General features: G+C 43.8%; 1 protein-coding gene across 2 annotated transcripts; it reads right to left on the bottom strand.

The window, feature by feature from the left end:
• Nucleotides 1-411: 411 nt before the first annotated feature.
• On the bottom strand, nucleotides 412-20,754 carry LOC147465488 (uncharacterized). Of its 2 annotated transcripts, none has more exons than XM_086520430.1 (12): nucleotides 20,603-20,754; nucleotides 20,062-20,289; nucleotides 19,269-19,950; nucleotides 18,886-19,143; nucleotides 18,696-18,793; nucleotides 18,329-18,584; nucleotides 17,686-17,823; nucleotides 4,164-4,491; nucleotides 3,688-3,896; nucleotides 3,462-3,610; nucleotides 3,302-3,370; nucleotides 412-3,163 (listed from the first exon to the last, which is right to left on the bottom strand). In XM_086520430.1, exons 1-12 carry the CDS (start codon nucleotides 20,678-20,680, stop codon nucleotides 791-793), a joined length of 4,866 nt encoding a protein of 1,621 aa, XP_086376556.1. In that variant the 5' UTR covers nucleotides 20,681-20,754; the 3' UTR covers nucleotides 412-790. The 2 variants fall into 2 exon arrangements, with proteins under 2 accessions (XP_086376556.1, XP_086376559.1); XM_086520433.1 differs by having other exon boundaries at nucleotides 3,462-3,604.
• Nucleotides 20,755-21,020: the final 266 nt, after the last annotated feature.

Here is a 21,020-nt window from a genome sequence, read left to right as displayed (position 1 = left end):
ATTTCATTTCTCTTTGTGTAGTAGATTCCAAGGAGTATCAAGCCATGGCCTTGTGTCAACCATGTCAACTCAAACTTGCACTCTTAGTTAGTAATAGTTAATCTAATGTCGGTGTCAATTGAAAATTGACTCCACCATTAAATATAACCAAATGACATGCAAAACATAGTATATATGTATTCAAGTGACAATTGAGTATCGCTATGGCTATTGTATTCGTTTACATAAGATTAGTGGGTTAGTTTTCCCTAATCATTTACCAACCAAGCAACAAAGCAAGCTCGTGATTCTATCACTTGTTATGTTTCAAATTGGATTTTCTGGTTTGCCAAAATATAGACCTACTTTTACAATATATTTTTTCAAAATTTAAGAGTAGTCTTAGTTTCATTTGGCCTCTCCAATAGTCTTAAATGAGGATACTGGACTACTATTTACTTACTTAGGTTGCTACATACTTAAGAAACGATGAACATAGGCCTATTTACATATGCTTTTGTCAAGGAGAAGGAGAGGGGCTTTAACTGTGGCCACTGGTTCAACCCCTACCTCATGCAGGTAGCTACATATTGTTTCGTAGCTTCCTTCATCACTTTCACATTCCCTTCGCACTGGGTTCCCCATCCTCTGTCCACATGTTACAACATCCCTCTTCACATCCACTGTTGGAGTCAAGCTGTACTATGCTTGGAAGGGCTTCGCTTTTAGACGTACAACACGCAGGAGGAGCACTCAAAGATGTGTTCATTGTGCAGCAATGGCCTGTCGCGGCAACGCTTCCTAAATTCTTTCATATTGGTTGCGCTGCTGCTGGCATGTCTGCCTTTAGGCTCTGGCTTTCACAACATGGCCGTTCACAGCCATCGAAGGATTTGAGCTGTAAGCTTGCAGCTGGGGCTTTGCTTTCAGATGAACAAAATGCAGGCGAAGCACCCGACAAAGCAATGTTTGGGCAGCGCTCGTCAGTCATGGCGGCACCTACAAATTTTCTTTGCAATGGCTCCACTGCTATAGACTCGTCTAACTTTCGGCTCCCCCCTTGACAACAACCCCGTTTACAACCATCAACGGATTTGAGCTGCAAGCTTTGAGCTGGGGCTTGGCCTTCGGAAGCACAAGCACCCAACAAGGTATTGTTTGTGCAGCACAGGTCCCTTTCAGCGGCATCTTCAAATTTCCTTTGAAATGGCTCTCCTGCTGTAGACTCATCTGCCTTATGGCTCCCCCCTTTGCAACATCCCAGTTGACAAACGTCAATAGATTTAAGCTGCAGGCTGGGAGGTGGGGCTTTGCTTTCAGACACACATGCAGGGGAACTGCCCAAATGAGTATTGTTTGTGCAGCATTGGCCAGTTTTGGCAGCACCATCAGGTTTCCTTTGCAATGGCCCACCTGCAGTAGACTCGCCTGTCTTTGGACTACCCAATAAGGTTTTGTTTGTGCAGCACTGGCCAGTTGTAGCAGCACCTTTAAATTTCCTTTGTAATGGATCCCCTGCTGTAGACTCGCATGCCTTTCGGATCTCCCCTTCACAACATCCCCTTTCACAGTCGTCTATAGATTTGAGCTGTAAGCTTGGAGCTAGGGCTTTGCCTTCAGAAAGACAACAAGCAGGGGAACTACCCAACGAAATATCATTTGTGCAGCATTGCATTGCTGTGGCAGCACCTTCGTTATTGCTTTGCGATGGCTTCCCTGCTGTGAACTCACATACCTTTTGGCTTCCTCCTTGGCAACTTCCCCATTCACAACCATCAATAGATTTGAGCCGTAAACTTGAAGCTGGAACTTTGCTTCCAGGCATACTACATGCAACAGTAGCAACCAAAGGCTTAGTGGTTCCGCAGCAATGGCCAATCCTTGCAGTACTTTCAGACTTCTTCTGCATTGGCACTCCTATTTCTGACTCATCTGCCTTTCGGGTTGGCCCTTTACAGCATCCCTTCTCACAACCATCAAGGGATTTAAGCTGTACGCTTGGAGCTGGGGCTTGGCTTTTCAAGGCATAACAGGCAGGGGTAGCACCGAGTGAAGCATCAGGCGTCCAGCTCTGTCTTGTCATGGCAGCACCTTCACAACATCCTTTCTCACAACAATTGATGGGTGAAAGTAGTAATTTTGGAGGACTTTGGCTTTTAGCAGCACAGCACGCCGGGGTAGCACCCAATGAACTATTGGTAGTGAAGCACTGACCAGCTGTGCCCCTTGAGGTACACAAGTTCACGGCTTGCCTAGAGCTGTATGGAGTCTCTAGGACATTGGGTTTTATGGTGATGCCACAAGAGGCATCACTTTCTGCTTGCATCATACTGGTAGTGGTGTTCCTGCTACTACAGCCAGTACAACATTTACTAGAGCAACAAGAGCACTCGCTCAAGTTTCTTCTACTGTCTGATTGCTTCAAGAGTAAGCCTTCAAGCTCTGGAATGTTAATTGATGAGCAGATTCCTTCATCTATGCCTAGGCAATCTTTATCATAGGTGTCTCTATTGCTCACTCTTCGTCTCATTCCATTGTTTGCACCCCTCATATCACAACAAGACTTCGCTGAACAACAGGACTGACTCGACTGATTTTCCTGCTTGGTACTTTGGGCAGATTCTCCGTTATTTTCCATTTTCTTTGGGCAGCAGGGTTCAGCTTCCGTGTCCATGTACTCCTCACTGCTCAGCAGGACACCTTTCTGGCAAACTTTGCTTTTGGGTTTCCGCCAAAATGTAAATAATCCTAGACGTCCTGCTTCATCCTTCTTCCTTTCTAGCAACAGCATGCTGTTAAATATAACAAGTAGGCAAGTGCCAACATCTGCAAGGACAGCACCCCAAAGAGATGCATATCCGACTGCTGCAAGCACAATCACCAGCACTTTGGTTGTAATTGATAAAAAAATATTTTGCAGGATCTTCCTGCGAGCTTTTTGGCCAAGTCTCACAGCAACTGGTAGCTTTCGGAGATCGTTAGTCATGAGGGCTATGTCAGCTGTCTCCATAGCAATGGCAGTACCAGCAACGCCCATAGCAATGCCAACATCAGCAGCCGCTAATGCCGGGGCATCATTAATTCCATCACCAACCATACCAGTAAGGCCGGCTGCTTTTAATTGCTGAAGCACCTCCACCTTGCCTTCAGGAAGCAATTGAGCATGCACATCAATTTGTCCAAGCTGCAAGCAAGACTAGGAAATCAGATTTGTTCATCTATACTGGTGTGAAGTGTAGCAAACCATGATATATACAGCGGCATTGTCATGATGTATGCAGAGTGCCTTTGTCTTTAGACCCGAAAAGGAAGAAGTCAATACCTTTCTCTGTACATTATTGGCCACTTCCAAACTATCTCCAGTTAGCATAGCTAGTCGGAGACCCAATCTCTGAAACAATGCGGTCTCAAGCGAGACCGTAAAATTCTCATTACTCTGCTACTTAATTATAACCAAGAACAACTTTGATGACAAGGCTTACCCTCATGTCTCTCACAGCCTCCCTGGCTTCTGGTCGAAGCTGGTCACCAGCACTCATAATCAATATTGGCTTTTCATCCACACCAATCCAGCGGATTGTTAAACCCTGGCTTTTCCAACTCTCCAGAAGAGCAGAATCGGCACCTGAAGCTACGTAAGGCATGTTAAGTATTACTCTGCAGAGAGCCATATTTGACAAACATGATGCCTGATATAGAAACAGTTACCTTCCAACCAAAGGAGCCGACTGGCTAAGCGTTCATTCCCAACAGCAATTTTATGACCATTGACGATTCCGCTCACACCTTCTCCAGGAAGTACTCTAAATTCATCCACAACGACCTCAGCATTTCCTGATTGTGCCCCATGCAGCCTAGCATAGTCCACTATAGCTGATGCAATGGGATGGCTTGCTTTGCTCTCAATGCATGATAGCCTGAAGCAATGATTCAACATAGAAAATTCTTCATTTTTCAGGTTCATAAGTGTCTGTTGATTTTGTGTAGTCAATTTCTTGGTCAATACACAAATTGTTTTGTACTCCGTACTCCATTAACATGACTAGATTGTGTGCAATAGTTGTGTTTAAGCCTTTTTTCTGACCCTTCTCCCACATTCTCAAGTTGAAGACTTTGTGTCCTTGTAAAGGTATAATAGACTAATTTGCACAATTAAAAAGTCGACCATATAGAGAGTAGTTTACCAAAATAGGACATCTTGTAGATCGGCTTCCTTGTTTAAGGCATGCACTTCTATTATTTGAAAGCAACCCTCAGTAAGCGTGCCAGTCTTATCCATAGCAACAACTTTCAGCTTTCCAAGAGCTTCCAAGTGTTTTCCACCCTTCACAAGGAGACCCAATCGAGCAGCTTGTGCTATTGCACAGGTTTTTGTAACAGGAGTGGAGATCACAAGAGCGCAAGGGCAAGCCACAACAAGTAGAACTAATGCCAAGTACATCCAGTGCCGAATGTTGTGCGCATGTACACTTACTGGAATTATTGTGAAAGCCAAAGCACCAGCTATCACAACTGCACATCATGAAAAAAATTAATCTGCATTTGATGATGTTAAAAAAAGCATTGGACAATCTCATTAGTCTATCCTCGAATCATGTCATTACTTTAAATCCGCGTCACTGCGCTATGTTTCAGCTCTAGACCTCGAATCATGTCATTACTTTAAATCAGCATCACTCCACTATGTTTCAGCTATAGACTTCCATAGCCGAAATGCAATGTTTCACCCCGAAATGTTCAAGCCTCCATAAAGACCTTGGGAAAACATCTAACTGAAATGCCTACATACCACATATATGTATGTGCATGTAAGGTTTAGCGGAATGAATGTTGTATTTTCTCAAGATTAGTGATCTTTATTGCTCAAGGTTCCTTTTAGTTCTTTAAGGAAAGAGAGAGCTTTCCGTCTTGTAGAGTGCTGTGGTCACGAACAGAGTGAGTGGATTGTGCGTGCAACTGAATGAGACTAAGAGAAGGAGAGAGAAGAGATATGACACTGAGAGGTTGTAAAACCCTCCTCCGAAGGCCGCACTCTCGTCGGCGAGAGTGGTCTACTTGATTGCACAAAGGTGTACAATGCGTATGCAATGGACTGATGCAATGGGACTATGCCGATGACGACGACGGTGATGACGACGGCGACTTAGGCTGAATTGCTGAGTTTTGCCTGGCGTTAATAGTGGCCAAAAACGCTGAAGTGACCAGTGGGAAAAACGCTAACTTTCAATGCTTGCTGGCGATATCTGCATGGGAGGAAAGTGCTAGGGCAGCCAGAAGAGTTGGCGATCCCAAGATGAGGATGATGCGGGGGAATGGGCCTCACCAAGTTGCTTGGAGAGGGTCTTGCTGAGAGAGGGAGGGAAACACCTGTTGCTTGGTAGCCTGCTGTGCTCCTTGGCTCATCTGCCAATTTGTGCTAACTTGGGTTTGCTTATAGATTAACTTACCCAATTTGCCCTACTGAGTACCCAACAAAAGTCACTTAATAAATAAGTGAAAAATGTTAAAAATAGGAAAAAATGGGATAAAGTCATCTGAAAAATCCTCAAACTAACTCTGATGGAATCTGATGGAAATGCTTATGCTTATGCAGTGTGCAACCAGAGGATATGCATCTACACTGAGTGGTTGGGCATGCACGGTCTACGAATAGACTCACAAAAGTGTCAGATCACTTCTAATCTAACTTGACTGGACTTGACGGAAACCCTGCTATGATGTAGCTTGTCCACGGACACATAGGGTTGGGATGTGTCACTGACACCCCCTCCTTTTTAAAGTGAGGTAATGGTACCGAGCTGCATGGCTTCCTTGTAGTCTGCCAACAACTCTGGATAATCCTTGAAGAACTCTTCGTCTACCCACACCGCTTCATGGGTTCCTCGATCTTTGAACTTCAAAAAATACTGTCGTACTTGTTTCTTCGAACCATGGCGAAACCGATGCAACAAGACTTGCTCCGGCTCCATAACTTCTGCTTCATCGATGATCTCCGGTTCTTCTTCTTCCGAAACGTCCTTTGGAGGTGTTCCCTGAAACACTTTCAACCAAGAAACATGGAAAACGTTGTGCATTGACCATGATTTAGGCAACTTCAATTTCATTGAAACCTCATTAATCTTTTTGATGACTGGAAATGGACCATACATACGAAAAGATAATTTAGGACATTTCTTTCCAACTTGCTTAAGACGCTGTTTCATAATTCGTAGATACACCCAATCTCCTTCCTTGATCGAGACCTCTTGAAGATGCTTGTTAGCCTGTCGAGAATAAGATTCATGAGCCTTGCTTAGCCGAAGCTTCACACTCTCAGAAATCTCATCCAATGACTGACTCTTAGCATTGGCATCAGGCATTTGACTGACCGATCGAGTCAACAATGACTGGAATCGGCGGCCAAAAGCTACCTCATACGGAGTTCGACCAATAGCAGAAAAGAAGGAATCATTGAGAATAGCCTGTACCAATGGAAGATAGAGCTCCCATTAAGACTGCTGATCATGAACATAAGACTTCAACACATCAAAAGCCAACTCATTATAAATTTCCGTTTGACCATCTGATTGTGATGAAAAGCGGATGAAAAATTTAACTTTGTGCCAAAATTTTCAAAGAGTGCACGCCAAAAGTTGGACGTAAACTTAACATCCCTATCTGAAACAATGGACTTTGGCAAACCACAGTGGGGGTGGGTACCAATGCTTTATGAACAATCGTGCAACATCTTGTGCAGTAACTGTGGCCTTACAAGGAATCAACATGCAAAATTTGCTAAAACGATCAACAATAGTTAAACATTGAGTGTTCCTTGAATGCTGACTTGTGGTAAGTTAGTCACAAAATCCATAGAGATATCCTGAAAAGGTCCCTCGAGAATAAGCAGCGGAAGCAAAAGGCCTTGCTGCTTACCCCGAGGAGCTTTCACTTTTTGACATATAGTGCAATGTGTGACATAACTAAAACACATCTTTTCGCATTTTAGGCCAATAGAAAAATCGTTCAATCTTTTCCAATGTGGTGTTCATACCCATGTGCCCACCCGTGATGGAGTCATGTGCATCATGCAATATGGCTGGCCTGAGAGAGGGCAACACACATAGACGCTGACGAAAAAATAACAATCCATCACAAATGAGATAGTTGTTGGGCCCTTGGGAAGCATGTCACGATTGTGACTATGTTAACAACAATACATCTACTCCTAGTTGCAGATACGCGAAGTGCCATGCCAAGGAGGACCCCTGCGCTTGGATAGTCACACCCCTTCGCCCAAAGGACGTGTCTCTTCGCCAAAAGCCACACTCCTTCGACGATTGGTCACACCCTTTTGCTCTACAGGTGCGACTCTTCGCCCAATGGTTGCAGCTCTTCGCCGAAAGGATGTGTCTTTTCGCCTAAAGTCATGTCTCTTCACAAAGAGACATGCCTCTTCACTGATGACTATTCAATTCCTATAAAAGGAACCTTGTATCACACATTTCAATCAATCAAACACAGAGTCTTCTAAGTCTTGTTCTAAGTTCAGTTTCAGTTTCTTAAGTCTTAATCATGAGTTTAAGTACTTAATTAAGGATTAGCACCTAGAATCCTCACAGTGGTATCAGAGCAAATTTTTTCCGGGACCCAAAGGTTGTGAGCCTCTCACCTCGCCCCTACACTCTACCCCTTCCGGAGTTGCATGGAAGTAGAAGAAAGATGGTACGCATGTGCATACAAGCATGAGGTAACTTAAATCTATTCTGTTCCAATTACATACATATAGATAATAGAACAAAAGGACAGGGATGCAAATGTGGTGTGTGCGGGAGTGCCACGTACCTGGCCTCCTCATCCGGTGGTGTCCCTTCGAGATTGTGCGCGCACCTCTTCATGTGAAAGGACAGTACCTCTTCACCTTGCTCGCACCCTTTCGTATACGGGTGTGTCGCTTCGCCTGTGTGCCATTCACGGCAAGGGGCTGAATTCCCTTTGTTGGCTGCTGCATATCCAAAGGGCACCTCTTCGCAAGAGGGCACAAGGAAGCCCACCTTCCCAAGGATCGCACCCCTTCCCTGAGAGTCACGTACACTGGAGGCTGATTTTCTGAAAACGTTGGGCTGAGTTTCTTGCAAACGCTGGGCTGCCCATGTTGAAACGCTGGCTGATTTGCACGTGCTGTCTGGCTGAATTTTATGCGCTGGTTGAATTAGTTGCTGGCTGAGATTGGCTACGCTGGCTAGTTATTACGCTAGCTGCACCTTATGATTACCCCTTCAAATATATTAAGTCCTAAGTGACCTGGCCCGCCCGCCCCAAACTTGGGTGACCGGCCAAAAGGAAAAAAATAAATTTTTTAAAAATACCCCATGTGGAAAACACCCATATTTAAAAAAAACTCCCATGTGAAAGCCTCTTCACGTAAACTTACCTTTATAAAATTAACAAAAAACAAAATATTTTTTGCTGCCTCTCCTTGCTCTGCGCTCTGTGCACCTTACTGCGCAAGGGTTATTTCGCACACTATGGCCGACGCGAGAACCATCACGTCAGTAATTTTCGATTGTAAATTTTAGCAGGAACTGACAACCCTCGTTTAGAAACCAGCAGTAGATACAAAACTACCGGATACCCGATACCGCCGAGCGACGAATTATTTTATAGAGATTTTGTCGCTTTCTACAGACTACGAACCGTTCTAGAAACCTGTTCCCGACTGAGAACTTACACCTGTTCGAGAATTACATTGAGGCGTAGCCCACTTTCATAAGCCTCGCATACTTCACATCGCTTGGATGAGATGCACACGGAAAACACTTCTCGAAGTCGACCTGTTGTTTCTCGAACTATATTGCAACATCTTCAACACCTTCTTCGAGCTTCAGTGGATGAACGACGAACCAGATCATGAAGACGTGACAATCGCGAACTTCAATTAGTTTATAAAATTTTTAATGCTGCAAGAAGAAGAAGCTTGATGTTAAATTGCCAGAACCATTAACTGGTCGCCGCGACAAGCCGTTTTTTTTAATTCATTAAACTTAGCATGAATCAATTGATGAAGACAAAGATAAAGATATAGTTGCAAATTCCGAGTCTGATGACGGACTATGTTTCTTTGATTCTTTTACTGGATGATGATATGCCAATTACAAGTCATGAAGTTACAGTTCTGAAGTTGTTTCTAGAAGAATTTGGTGGGATTCATTATTGGAGATGATTACAGTCTCAAGACTTAAATTCCTCTCCTGAGATTACTAAAGTTGATTTCCTCTTCCCCCAATTATTTCGCAGTTACTGATTAAATTTGAAACAGATATCTTACATCTCACGAAGGATTTTGAAGTTAAACCTCTTGTTGCAGTCAACCTGATTATGCCAGATGACTCTAAAAAGTCATTTGAAATAATGCACTTGACATGGGATTAGACAGTCAAACGTCAATAAAGGTTTCGCTAGAAACAAAGGTTCAAGACAATGGTTTTCTGATAACTATAAGACTGAAGATTTTTCGAAGATTCAATGCTTTCCAGAGTGCTTTCAACATCAAAAGTCATTTTCTTTGACACGGGCTCTCATTTTAATTGGAGCGAATGTCACGATTGTGACTATGTTAACAGCAATACATCTACTCCTAGTTGCAGATACGCGAAGTGCCATGCCAAGGAGGACCCCTGCGCTTGGATGGTCACACCCCTTCGCCCAAAGGACGTGTCTCTTCGCAAAAGCCACACTCCTTCGACGACTGGTCACACCCCTTTGCTCTACGGTGCGACTCTTCGCCCATTGGTTGCAGCTCTCGCCGAAAGGATGTGTCTTTTCGCCTAAAGTCATGTCTCTTCACAAAGAGACATGCCTCTTCACTGATGTCTATTCAATTCCTATAAAAGGAAACCTTGTATCACACATTTCAATCAATCAAACACAGAGTCTTCTAAGTCTTGTTCTAAGTTCAGTTTCAGTTTCTTAAGTCTTATTCATGAGTTTAAGTACTTAATTAGGATTAGCACCTAGAATCCTCACAAAGCAAGCGCCTGAATACTTACAAAACTCCGAATCTGCATATTGATTCTTCATGCTGTCAAAAGACTCACCATGTATAGAAAATGTGGTTTTTGACTCAAGAGCCAAAATTTGTCCTTTGCGATCTCAATGCATCTGCAACAGGGTTAGCTTTTCCAGGCACATACTCAATCAAACCTCCAAATTGCTCAAAAAATTATGACCACCGCGCTTGGCGATCACTCCAATGTGCACTAGGCATAGACTGGAGCACTTGAGGGCTTGATGACTGTGCGTACTGTAAACTCTCTACCATACAAGAATTGCTTCCAATGCTTAAGAGAGTGAATGACAGACAAAAGTTCTTATCATAAACTGAATAATTCTTTTCCGCACTATTGAGCTTCCGGCTAAGGAAAGCTACAAGAAGACCATGCTGCTGGAGCACAGCACCTATGGCGACATTGCTCGCATCCGTCCATACCTCAAAGGGATCTTCCAAGAAGCAAGGATAAACACGGAGCTTCCATCATCACCGCAACCTTGAGAGTTGAAAGCTCAATGGCTGCCTCAGGCCCCCCGGGCAAGTCTACGCGCTGACGGCGAGTCTTTACCCCTTTCAAAACATCAATCATAGGTGCAGCAATGCGTGCAAAATTCTCTATGTGCAAACTATATGCTTCACATAAACCAAGAAAAGAACGCACATCATATGCAGTTTTGGGCAAATCCCTATTACAAACCTGTTCCACCTTCGCGGGGTCTAGCTTGACGCCTTCTGCAGAAATGATATAACCCAGATAAGTGACTTCAGTAAGAAAAAATTCAGACTTCTTAGCTGCAATGTACAACTGACACTCATCCAAACGAGTTAATACCCTTTCAACATCCCTTTCATGTTGTTTCCCACGATGCAGAAAAAATGAGAATATCATCTAAAAAGATGAACACACATACACCTACCTTGTCGCCGAAACGACCTACCATGAGACGATTGAACGTACCCACGGCTCCTGTCAATCCAAAGGCATTAACAATATACTCCCATTTGCCCTCGCTCGGTGCGAAAGGTAGTCTTGAAAATGTCGCCTTTGAATAACCCGTACCCGATGGTATCCACTTTTGAGATCGACCTTGCTGAAAACCTTTGCCCCATTGAGCCTATCCAAGATATACTCAATGTGAGGCATCGGATACTTGTTCTTGACGGTCATCTTGTTTAATGCCCTGTAATCAACACACAAACGAGACAACCATCCTTCTTGCGAACGAACAAAATAGGGCAGCAAAAGGGCTTACACTAGGACGTATGAATCCTCTAGCCCACAACTCCGTGAGTTGTTGCTCTAACTCTTCTCCTGTGATTGTTCAAACGGTAGGGAGCTTACTGACCGGCTGCGCTCCCTCCATAAGCTCGATGCAGTGGTCCTCCGCTGAACGATAAACATCACATCAAGGCACTCCTTCGTGATAAGAGAGTCCATACCAGGAGCGAAGCCAGAAACCTCAAGAGGAGATTTCTGACTAACCTCTAGGCGGGCTCTCTCAACAAGAGAGGGACTAATCACATCATGCATACTGCCTGGATCAAACAATACAACAAAACGCTGTCCTTTTACATGACCATAACACTTCATGAGAGATTCATCAATGTGTGTGTCGGAATCATGAGAAGATGCAGGTTGTGTTGTGACAGAGTTTGTGGTAGTTGCGGGTGCCTTTAATTCTTTAGGTGGGACTGTCTTAGGACAGTTTTTCTTAATGTGACCCTTAATGTGACATTGAAAACATCTACCTTCTTTAGCATAAATCACTTGTTCTTCCGACGTGATGTATCCTCCTTTAATTCCTTGAGAAGCTTTTTCATCAAGGGTTAGCTTAGGTTTTGCAGGTGCTTTAGATTTACCCTTAGATTCATTGTTAGAGTTCTTTTCCGAGGAATTAGAGGAAGAAGGGCTAGAAGAATTACCATTTTTACCATTTTGTGTGTTCTGAGAATTCTGAGATGTCCCTTGAGAAGACTTGTTCTCCTTAGGCTTTCCCTTGTTGTGCTTCATCTCTTGGACGAGAGCGATTGCTACCGCCTTGTTGAGATCCGCGGGGTCAAAGACTTCAACATCAAACTTGATGTATTCGTCTAACCCAAAGAGAAAAGCCTCTTTGCGCTCATCATCCGACTTGCGTTGTTGAGTGCCTAGCTGCAAAACACGGTTAGAAAAAGACATGACTGGCATACCATGTTGCTTGAGATTACGCCAATCCTCTTTCAAGCGTGCAAGGTACTGAGGTGGCATAAACCGCGCCTTGAGCTTGTCTTGGAAATCAGCCAACTAAAAGAGAGGAGAGTGAAATCGTCGGCTGCCTCTAGGTGCGCGGCTAGCTGTGCCTCTTGCCATGCATGGTACCAATTTATGGCATCACCGGCAAGGTACATAGCTGCCGTCAAAACTTTGCTATTTTCTGTTTTCTTAGTTGTCGCAAAATAAGCATTAAATTGATGCAACCAAGAATGAATCACCGTAGCATCCATCTTACCATCATACTTACTGAAAGTCACTTTTTCGGTGACTGGGTTGTTGGAATCCGCATCGTGGCTTGCACCACGAGAGGAACTCCCATGATCTTTGGGTGGTTCAGTCTTCGAGGCGAGAACTTGGGCAAGCAATTCCTGAGTGCGTAGCTCTCGTCGAGCTTCACACTCGGCCTCCAATGCTACATTTCTTGCTGCCGCTTCTTCCTTCCTCAGTTCTTTTTCTTGCGTCGCGCTCGCGTTCTAAAGCAAGGCGCTTGTCTTCCTGTCTATCCATCATGGCCATCATTTGCTTCATCATTGCCTCCATAGGGTCTGGCGTAGATGGCGATGGGGAGGGTTGGAAAAATCTCCTAGTGGGGAAAATCCTTCGTCGCCTCTCTCATGCTCATCACCTGAATGCGAAGTATCCATGCCGCTTCGGGTGACGACCATGCACTATGATCTTGGGGTCTTAAGCTCGCGAGGAACTTGGTTCTTGAGGGTCTTGAGGTTCTTGAGGGGTTCTTTCGCTTGCAAATCGCGTTGGAGAAGGATCTTCTCTTCACCCGAGTTCTACTCCTTTCTGCGGGCGTACCCCTTGGCGGCCTTGCACTCACACCAAGGTTGCTTTTTCCACCTCACGTCGATTGGCCGGCCGCTAAGTGCACGGTCCGCTCTCAATGAGTGAAAAGAGACACAAGGGGAGGCTGGACAAGCCCTTCTTTCTTGGGATTCCTGTCACTCTTCAACAAAACACGATTAGGAATCTCCACGCCCAAGTAAACTTGGATTCGTGCGATCACAACAAGCAAAAAAATTATTGTGGTTCTTCCCTTGAGTAATGCAGAACACTTCCAAAGCTCTGATACCAATGTAAGGTTTAGCGGAATGAATGTTGTATTTTCTCAAGATTAGTGATCTTTATTGCTCAAGGTTCCTTTTAGTTCTTTAAGGAAAGAGAGAGCTTTCCGTCTTGTAGAGTGCTGTGGTCACGAACAGAGTGAGTGGATTGTGCGTGCAACTGAATGAGACTGAGAGAAGGAGAGAGAAGAGATACGACACCGAGAGGTTGTAAAACCCTCCTCCGAAGGCCCCACTCTCGTCGGCGAGAGTGGTCTACTTGATTGCACAAAGGTGTACAATGCGTATGCAATGGACTGATGCAATGGGACTATGCCGATGATGACGACGGCGACTTAGGCTGAAATTTGTTACCTTCTTCGTGGCTAAAAAATGACTGTTTTTGTCGGGCTGAATAATGGATGAAAAACGCTGAAGAGATCTAGGATTCTGCTGCGTTTTTTAAGGTACTACTGCCGGCTGAAACACTGAGTATTTGCTGCGGTTCAAGGGCTGAATTGCTGAGAGCAAAACGCTGCTTTTTCCTACACTTAGGCTGCGTTTTTGGAGAAGTTTCTTGGCTGAAAAAAACGTTGTGGCAGCAGAGGACTTGTTGCTGAAAATGGCAGTTTTCCAAGTGCTTAATAACTCCTTACCCGGCCTCGGTAGTCTGCTGCAATTTGCTTGATGAAATCGCTGAATTGCTGAGTTTTGCCTGGCGTTAGTAGTGGCCAAAAATGCTGAAGTGACCAGTGGGAAAAACGCTAGCTTTCAATGCTTGCTGGCGATATCTGCATGGGAGGAAAGCGCTAGGGCAGCCAGAAGAGTGGGCGATCCCAAGATGAGGATGATGCAGGGGAATGGGCTTCACCAAGCAACTTGGAGAGGGTCTTGCTGAGAGAGGGAGGGAAACACCTGTTGCTTGGTAGCCTACTGTGCTCCTTGGCTCATCTACCAATTTGTGCTAACTTGGGTTTGCTTATATATTAACTTACCCAATTTGCCCTCCTGAGTACCCAACAAAAGTCACTTAATAAATAAGTGAAAAATGTTAAAAATAGGGAAAAATGGGATAAAGTCATATGAAAAATCCCCAAACTGACTCTTATGGAATCTGATGGAAATGCTTATGCTTATGCAGTGTGCAACCAGAGGATATGCATCTACACTGAGTGACTGGGCATGCACGGTCTACGAATAGACTCACAAAAGTGCCAGATCACTTCTAATCTAACTTGACTGGACTTGATGGAAACCCTGCTATGGTGTAGCTTGTCTACGGACACATAGGGTTGGGATGTGTCACGCGACAGTACATGTATTGAACGAGAGTCATATTATATGCTGAACAAAACCATACAAGTTACGTAACTGTTTTTGCATCCATTAGAGTTGAAATCTGCTCTGAGTGAAGTGCCCACGTGACAATTTATGCAAGAGGGTTCCAAAAGTGGAAAACCTAATCTAATGGACTTGTCCGGACATGCAGACCCTGCAAACACGCTCGTAAAATTGCCGATACTAATCCTAGACATCCCTATCTAGGAAAAAAAGGAAAATTGCTCTCGAAGTTGATGAAGCATGTCCACGTGGCACACAGCCATGTACACGTGACAAGTATGCTGCTCCTTTTATATTGACTGTTGAGGTGCCGCGTCCGGAGTGCCGAAGTCGGGAAAATGTGCGCACATGGGAGTTCTCTGACGATAACTCACAATTTTGTGACCCATTTGACGAACAGACTGGACCGATGCATTCCTCTAACCTAGACCTACATGCACGTCATTTCAGATGCCCACCAAAGTGTAATAACATCTATCAAAACGCTTGTACAAACCATTTATCCAAGAGGGTTCTAAAACTGAAAAACCTAATCTAATGAACTCGTCCAAGTCTTGCAAACACACTCACAAAATTGTTGGTACTAATCCTCCTAGGATTCTAGACGCTCCTATCTAGGGATAAGAACAAAATTGGCTCTGGAAGTCGAGATGAAGCATGTCCACGTGGCGCACAGAGCCATGTACACGTGACATCCCCTCCTACTTAAGGTGAAGTATTGGTACCAAACTCCATGCATGCCATAAGATGGTCTTGAACGAATGGCCTTCTAGATGATGTCTTCCAAGGCTACTTTTGAGAGAGAGGGTCCCGCAGGTGATGTAGAAATGTCCAAAAGACATGGATGGTGATGATACATCTACTCACAACCACTAGATTGCCTCCTGAATGATAAATAAATGATTCCCTTGTTGGTTACCGGCTAGCCTTTGCTGCCCCAACTCGAATGGTGTGAGCCAAACTGCAAACCGGATGGATGTGCGTAGACCAAGTGGCTGGATATGCAAACGTTGATGCCTACGAAGGTTACCACCCAACCTATGCTGCCCCTATACGAGAAGATTGGCGAGAGAAACGCCGAATGGGAAATGAAGCAAGATATATCCTTTGAAATGCCCACAAACCTTGGCAAGTCCTCTATATGATGTCTCATGAAATCACCAAATAACTCCTCAAAGATAGAGGCTCGTCTTGGGGCTTCAACTAGATTGTCGTACGATGGAAGCTCTAGATGAATCCTCATCTCTGCAATGAATGTGGCTGCAAATGTAGGCTCGCGATGCCAATGAACTCCCACGGTGGTTGCCTCGGATTGGAACCCTTAGGCTTCGGATTGATGGCTTTCGATTGCTAAGAAGATGTAGTGTGGACCCGAAGTGCTGCCAAAGATTTGTACAAATCAATGACGATGCAATGCCTCTTCTAAAATGTTGGAATTCTAATAGGCTGATATGGATGGCGCCTTCCTTTGTCGACACAGGCCGCTAACAAATCCTAATTCTCGCAATCAGCATCTTTATGTTTCCAATGCATGTCTTAAATGATGCGATCTATCATGTCGAAGAATTTGACTGCAAATATCCACGCTCAAATTTCTTTATGTCGAGGTGGTTGAGCGCGCACACCAAGTCAACTACCCTCTTGCAAGTGCACCACAACTATAACCCCCGGTATACAATGTTTGCATTTCCTATGCTCAAGGCGCACGGTCCTACAACACATACTCAAGCACCAAAGAGGAAAAAAAACTCAAAGATTAGCGCATTAGTGCAAAAGCTACAAAGCTCTGATACCAATGTCAGATGCAGCGGAATTGAAATGATGAAGATCTAGACTTTACACTTCCACACATCGTTACTTCTTCCCTTGCTCGATTGATGATTCTTTTTAGAGAGAGAGATGTGTAGAGGGACAATCCTCCTCAACGAACTCATGAGGCCCTGCAACCTACAAGTTACAACGGATCATCATAGAGATCATAGTGATTAGTGATCTCTCCACCCATCAAATATCTAACGAGACCAACTATGATGGTCTAGACTAGGTTGTGAGACAGAGAGGGGGCCAACAAGGCCATGTAGAAATAGTGGTTTAGTAAACTCAACAAAGAGTTTCTTGTAGCATACACAAAAGATACATAAATTGCTCGCTTTTACAGCATTAGAATTATATGACAAAAACTTTGGGAGGCTAGGTTTCCATACAGATAAACTTTGTCACAGACGTTTCATTGCAAGGCATTTCACCAGCAGAATTAGACATTTCAGCCGTTTTGGCCCTTTCACGCTTCAGACCTATTGAAATGCATTTTGAGGTGATGCTGCTTTAAATACAACTCGTCTGTTCTCCTAGCTATTTAATATATGTCCATAACACCCACCTTAAAATTTCTGTAGACCCATCTAGCAACCATAAAAGGTGTTACATTTGAATGATCAACAAAGCATAAATAATTGCATGTCTCGACGAACATTATGAATGACAGATCAGATCATCCATACATTATGCATGTATGCACAACGGAGGTCCTAATGTAATGTATGCATGACATTTAGTACATTAACCTAGTTCGCATGTTTCCCGGAGGCAAGAGGATAAGTAGGTTAAGAGTATGTTATCATAATAAATGTCTAACATGAATTGATTATGACATTCCATACATGAAAAAATATAGCTCAGTACATAAAACTCAAACAGATATCTTCATGCTTTGAAAGGAGCTGAAATCTTGAAATATCCTTCAAACATTAGAAAATCTCCACTCCAAGGTTGCTAAGGGCAGAATTTGAACCAGACTTTACAGACTATGACAAATGATGGATAGAGTAACAACAGGTGTGCAAAGTAACAATGATGGAAAACCAGCTTCAATCAAAAAAAATAGGTTGTATGCCATTACGATGAACACAGAATTGTTGTAAACTCAACAGAAGATGACATACAGGGCCACCGGAACAATACCTAGTTTTTAACCTCGCATTTGAGAAAACATTAAAAAATTGACACGTTGAAGAAAGACTAGAAGAACTTACGTGGAGTGTAGTATTTAGCAAATGACTCCATTAACTGCTCCACATGAGAGCGTTGAGTTTGAGCCTCCTCTACTAATCTTATCATCCTTGCTACAGCGGAATCTTCAGCCAAGGCCGAAGTTTCAACACAGATATATCCTAACAAAATCCCCAGGAAATTCAGTGGGAAGAAATAGCAGGAACGTTTGAAACTCCTACAGAAACCAGTTTTCTAGCTAAAATTGATTGTTACATACCATCACGAAGTCATTATGCATGCATCCATCCATACATATAATGCATGATGCAGGTAGGCACGCACGTATCTGTATGTATGTACTTCATATGTGACATATGTGTTTACATACATTAATATATAGAAATGTACACACACCCTAGCATGCCTACATACACATATATGTATATCTGTATATGTGTAAACACATACATACACAAATGCATGTGTACACTACACACGTGTGTGCATGTGCACGTGCGTACGTGTACATATGTTGAGGAGCACAAACGTTTGAACTTGAAATTTCTGAATTAATAGCATCACAGCTTAATCATCATCGACTTCAACCTCCATAAAAAGTGATACTAAATTCATAGAGACAAAAAAATGCAATCTCCTTTTACACTCCTTCCACAGAAGCAGCACCTGTCATATTGATGGTACCAGCCCAAACACGAGTACCAGCCTCCTTCTCTACAGGCAGTGACTCTCCAGTTAAGCTGCTTTCATCTACAGCACTCCTCCCAGATACTACAGTGCCATCAATAGGTATTGACTCTCCAGCTTTCACAGCAAGCCTTGTCCCAACTTTGACCTCCGAGACGTTTACCCTTGCACCAGTTTCTGCAAGGATTGCACTCTGGGGGGCTAAACTTGCCACAGAAGATATCGCTAATCGTGCCTGAACATTGACTTTAAAGTCATGATAAGCGAAGAAAGATTTTTCACTAATTTTGATCAATGCACCACAGGCATGCACTAAAAAACAACACTTGAAAGAATAGAGAAATACCCTGTCCGATGACCTTGACTCAAGCCATTCCGCAAGAGCGAAGAGAAACACGATCAGACCAGCTTCTAGGTAGTCACCAAGGGCAATAGAACCAGCAACTACAAAATTCGAGCAGAACAGTGATTTGATATTCAGCTTGTAAAAAGCTTGAATGCATCGGTGTTCCTCTGGAGCCAATAAAATCACTTGCCTGCAATTATCATCAATATATTGATGTCCAGAATACAACGCCGCAGGGCTCTGAAACTTTTCAAAATGATTGGTGGGGCACCCACTGCCACAGCCCCAAGAGCAACCCATTTCAACGGGTAAAATGCATACTGAAACAATGCAATAAGGACAAAAAACCCAGAGGCAAACGTGTAAGGAGAAGGCCATTTGCGTGCAGCCTTCCACTCCCCTGTAACATGGATGCTGGCTTCCAGGTGTGCATTATTCAGCAATTTGACTGGCAATTCAGCAGCAAGCAAACACTTGTATTTTTAATGATGGTAGAATAAAATTGAATATTGTTAGATTCCAACATAAGAGGTCAGGTAGCAAGTATGAAAGAATACATGGGATAAACTGTACCTAGTCTGGCCGGGGGAGTGGCAAAAGCATCGTGTTGCACCGTTACTAATCTAGCCGCAACATTCACATAGACTTCTTGCACTCCTGGGGCAGGCTCCAAAATCTTCTTGACCAAAGGGACTTCAGCAGGACAGCAAATTCCAAAAACATCAATTGCAGTCTTTTGCAGTTTAATTGGTTCAGCATCATTTTCTATATTTATGCTGACATCTGGTTCTTTCAACAAAGGTTGCATTGCATCAAAGACATGCCCTGAAGAATTCTCAGCTGACACAAGTTCGTCAGCTGCATTGGAAGGAAGTGATCTTGTTCTACTATCTGAGGCACCCATTTGCGGAGCCTCGAATTTGAATAAGGCAAAAGAACTAGTCTCCCGGTTCTTAGCTGTTTGATGATGTGGTTCTCCAATCTTTATGAGCCGCCCATGCTCCAACATTTCGCTATCATTTCCAAGAGCATGGCTGACAGCAAATGAACCATCGCTTAACGGAACTAGCCAGTCCAAGTGATCGCCATGTCTGATCTGCTCATGACCACAACCCTCCTTGTGCACGTGCAGCTCTCCTTTTACCTCATTGCGATGCAAGAAGTCTTGACTGTAGCTTTCATCAAGAACCTTAAAACATGAATCTGGAAATTCCCATGGAAATGGACCAAGACCACAACCTGCTGCTTCCATGCACTGAATTACAACAACAAATGTAACGTTAGAGACATAGTTAATATGCATGTCAGAAGAAAAGTTGGGCTAAAATCAGCAGAACTTTCGCATGAATGGACATAAGAGCAATACTGCTTCCAAGAAAATGTCTTCAACGAGTTCGCCATGGTGAAGATGAGCATGAAAGCGACCATTGTTTGGCTTGCAAAATTGCTTGAATTTTTGGTCCTGTATACTCTGACCATGATCGATAAAGCATAATTCAGAGACGTCCACCTCTTGCTGAGGAGGCACAAGGAAACATGACATCTGGTTGCCATGGCGCAACAGAAAATGGCTTGCTTTATTGTGTTGATAAGGCTGCAGGAAGACGAAATGGGCACAAGTTAGACTTGATATATTTGCTCGATAAAGTTGTATGAAACTCATGATTTTGTTGGGTACTGACTAGCTATGATATTTGCCACGGCCACAAGAGGATATTACAAATTGCAATGCCTGTTGCAACAAGTTAAGAAGGAAAGGAGAGAAGCGCCTTTTCTCTATTCGACACTAGCTCGTAAACAGGTTTGTGTGAGTGCGCACGCAAGTGTATGTGCGTGCGTGTGTGTGTGTGTGTGTGGGGGGGGGGGGGGGGGGGGGGGGGGGGCGGGGGGGAGACGGAGGCGCTTACCATTGGCGATGGTGAGCCGTCCTCCATTGGCGAACTGATCAGAAGGGGCTCTGCGCAAGCGGAGGGAGACTCTTCCATGAAATTTAAATTGAAAATAGGTCCATGTCTTAAACTAAAGAGATTAGTAACTTGACCCGCATTAAACGGCGCATCATAATCTATTTGGCAATTTGGAATATACCATTTCCTAAGAGCCGAGTCCCGCTGCAGATCAGCAATATTTGTAGTATCAACTAGATTTCGTTGTTCAGCTGTCCCGCTCGAAGTACAGGTTTCAGTGGGATAAAGGAAATACAATAGCATGACTATGTATTGAAATAAGGGGCATGGCCCATGGGTGCTCTCTTTGTGAAAGGGAGTGATTAGAAGATGAGAACACAAGGCAAAGAGCTTACATATGCGTATTTGGGTGAGGATC

Source organism: Adiantum capillus-veneris, chromosome 1 (assembly GCF_014529385.1).
Source record: "Adiantum capillus-veneris isolate H3 chromosome 1, ASM1452938v2, whole genome shotgun sequence".
Taxonomy (NCBI): Eukaryota; Viridiplantae; Streptophyta; class Polypodiopsida; order Polypodiales; family Pteridaceae; genus Adiantum; species Adiantum capillus-veneris.
This window is presented reverse-complemented; position numbering and strand designations above follow the sequence as displayed.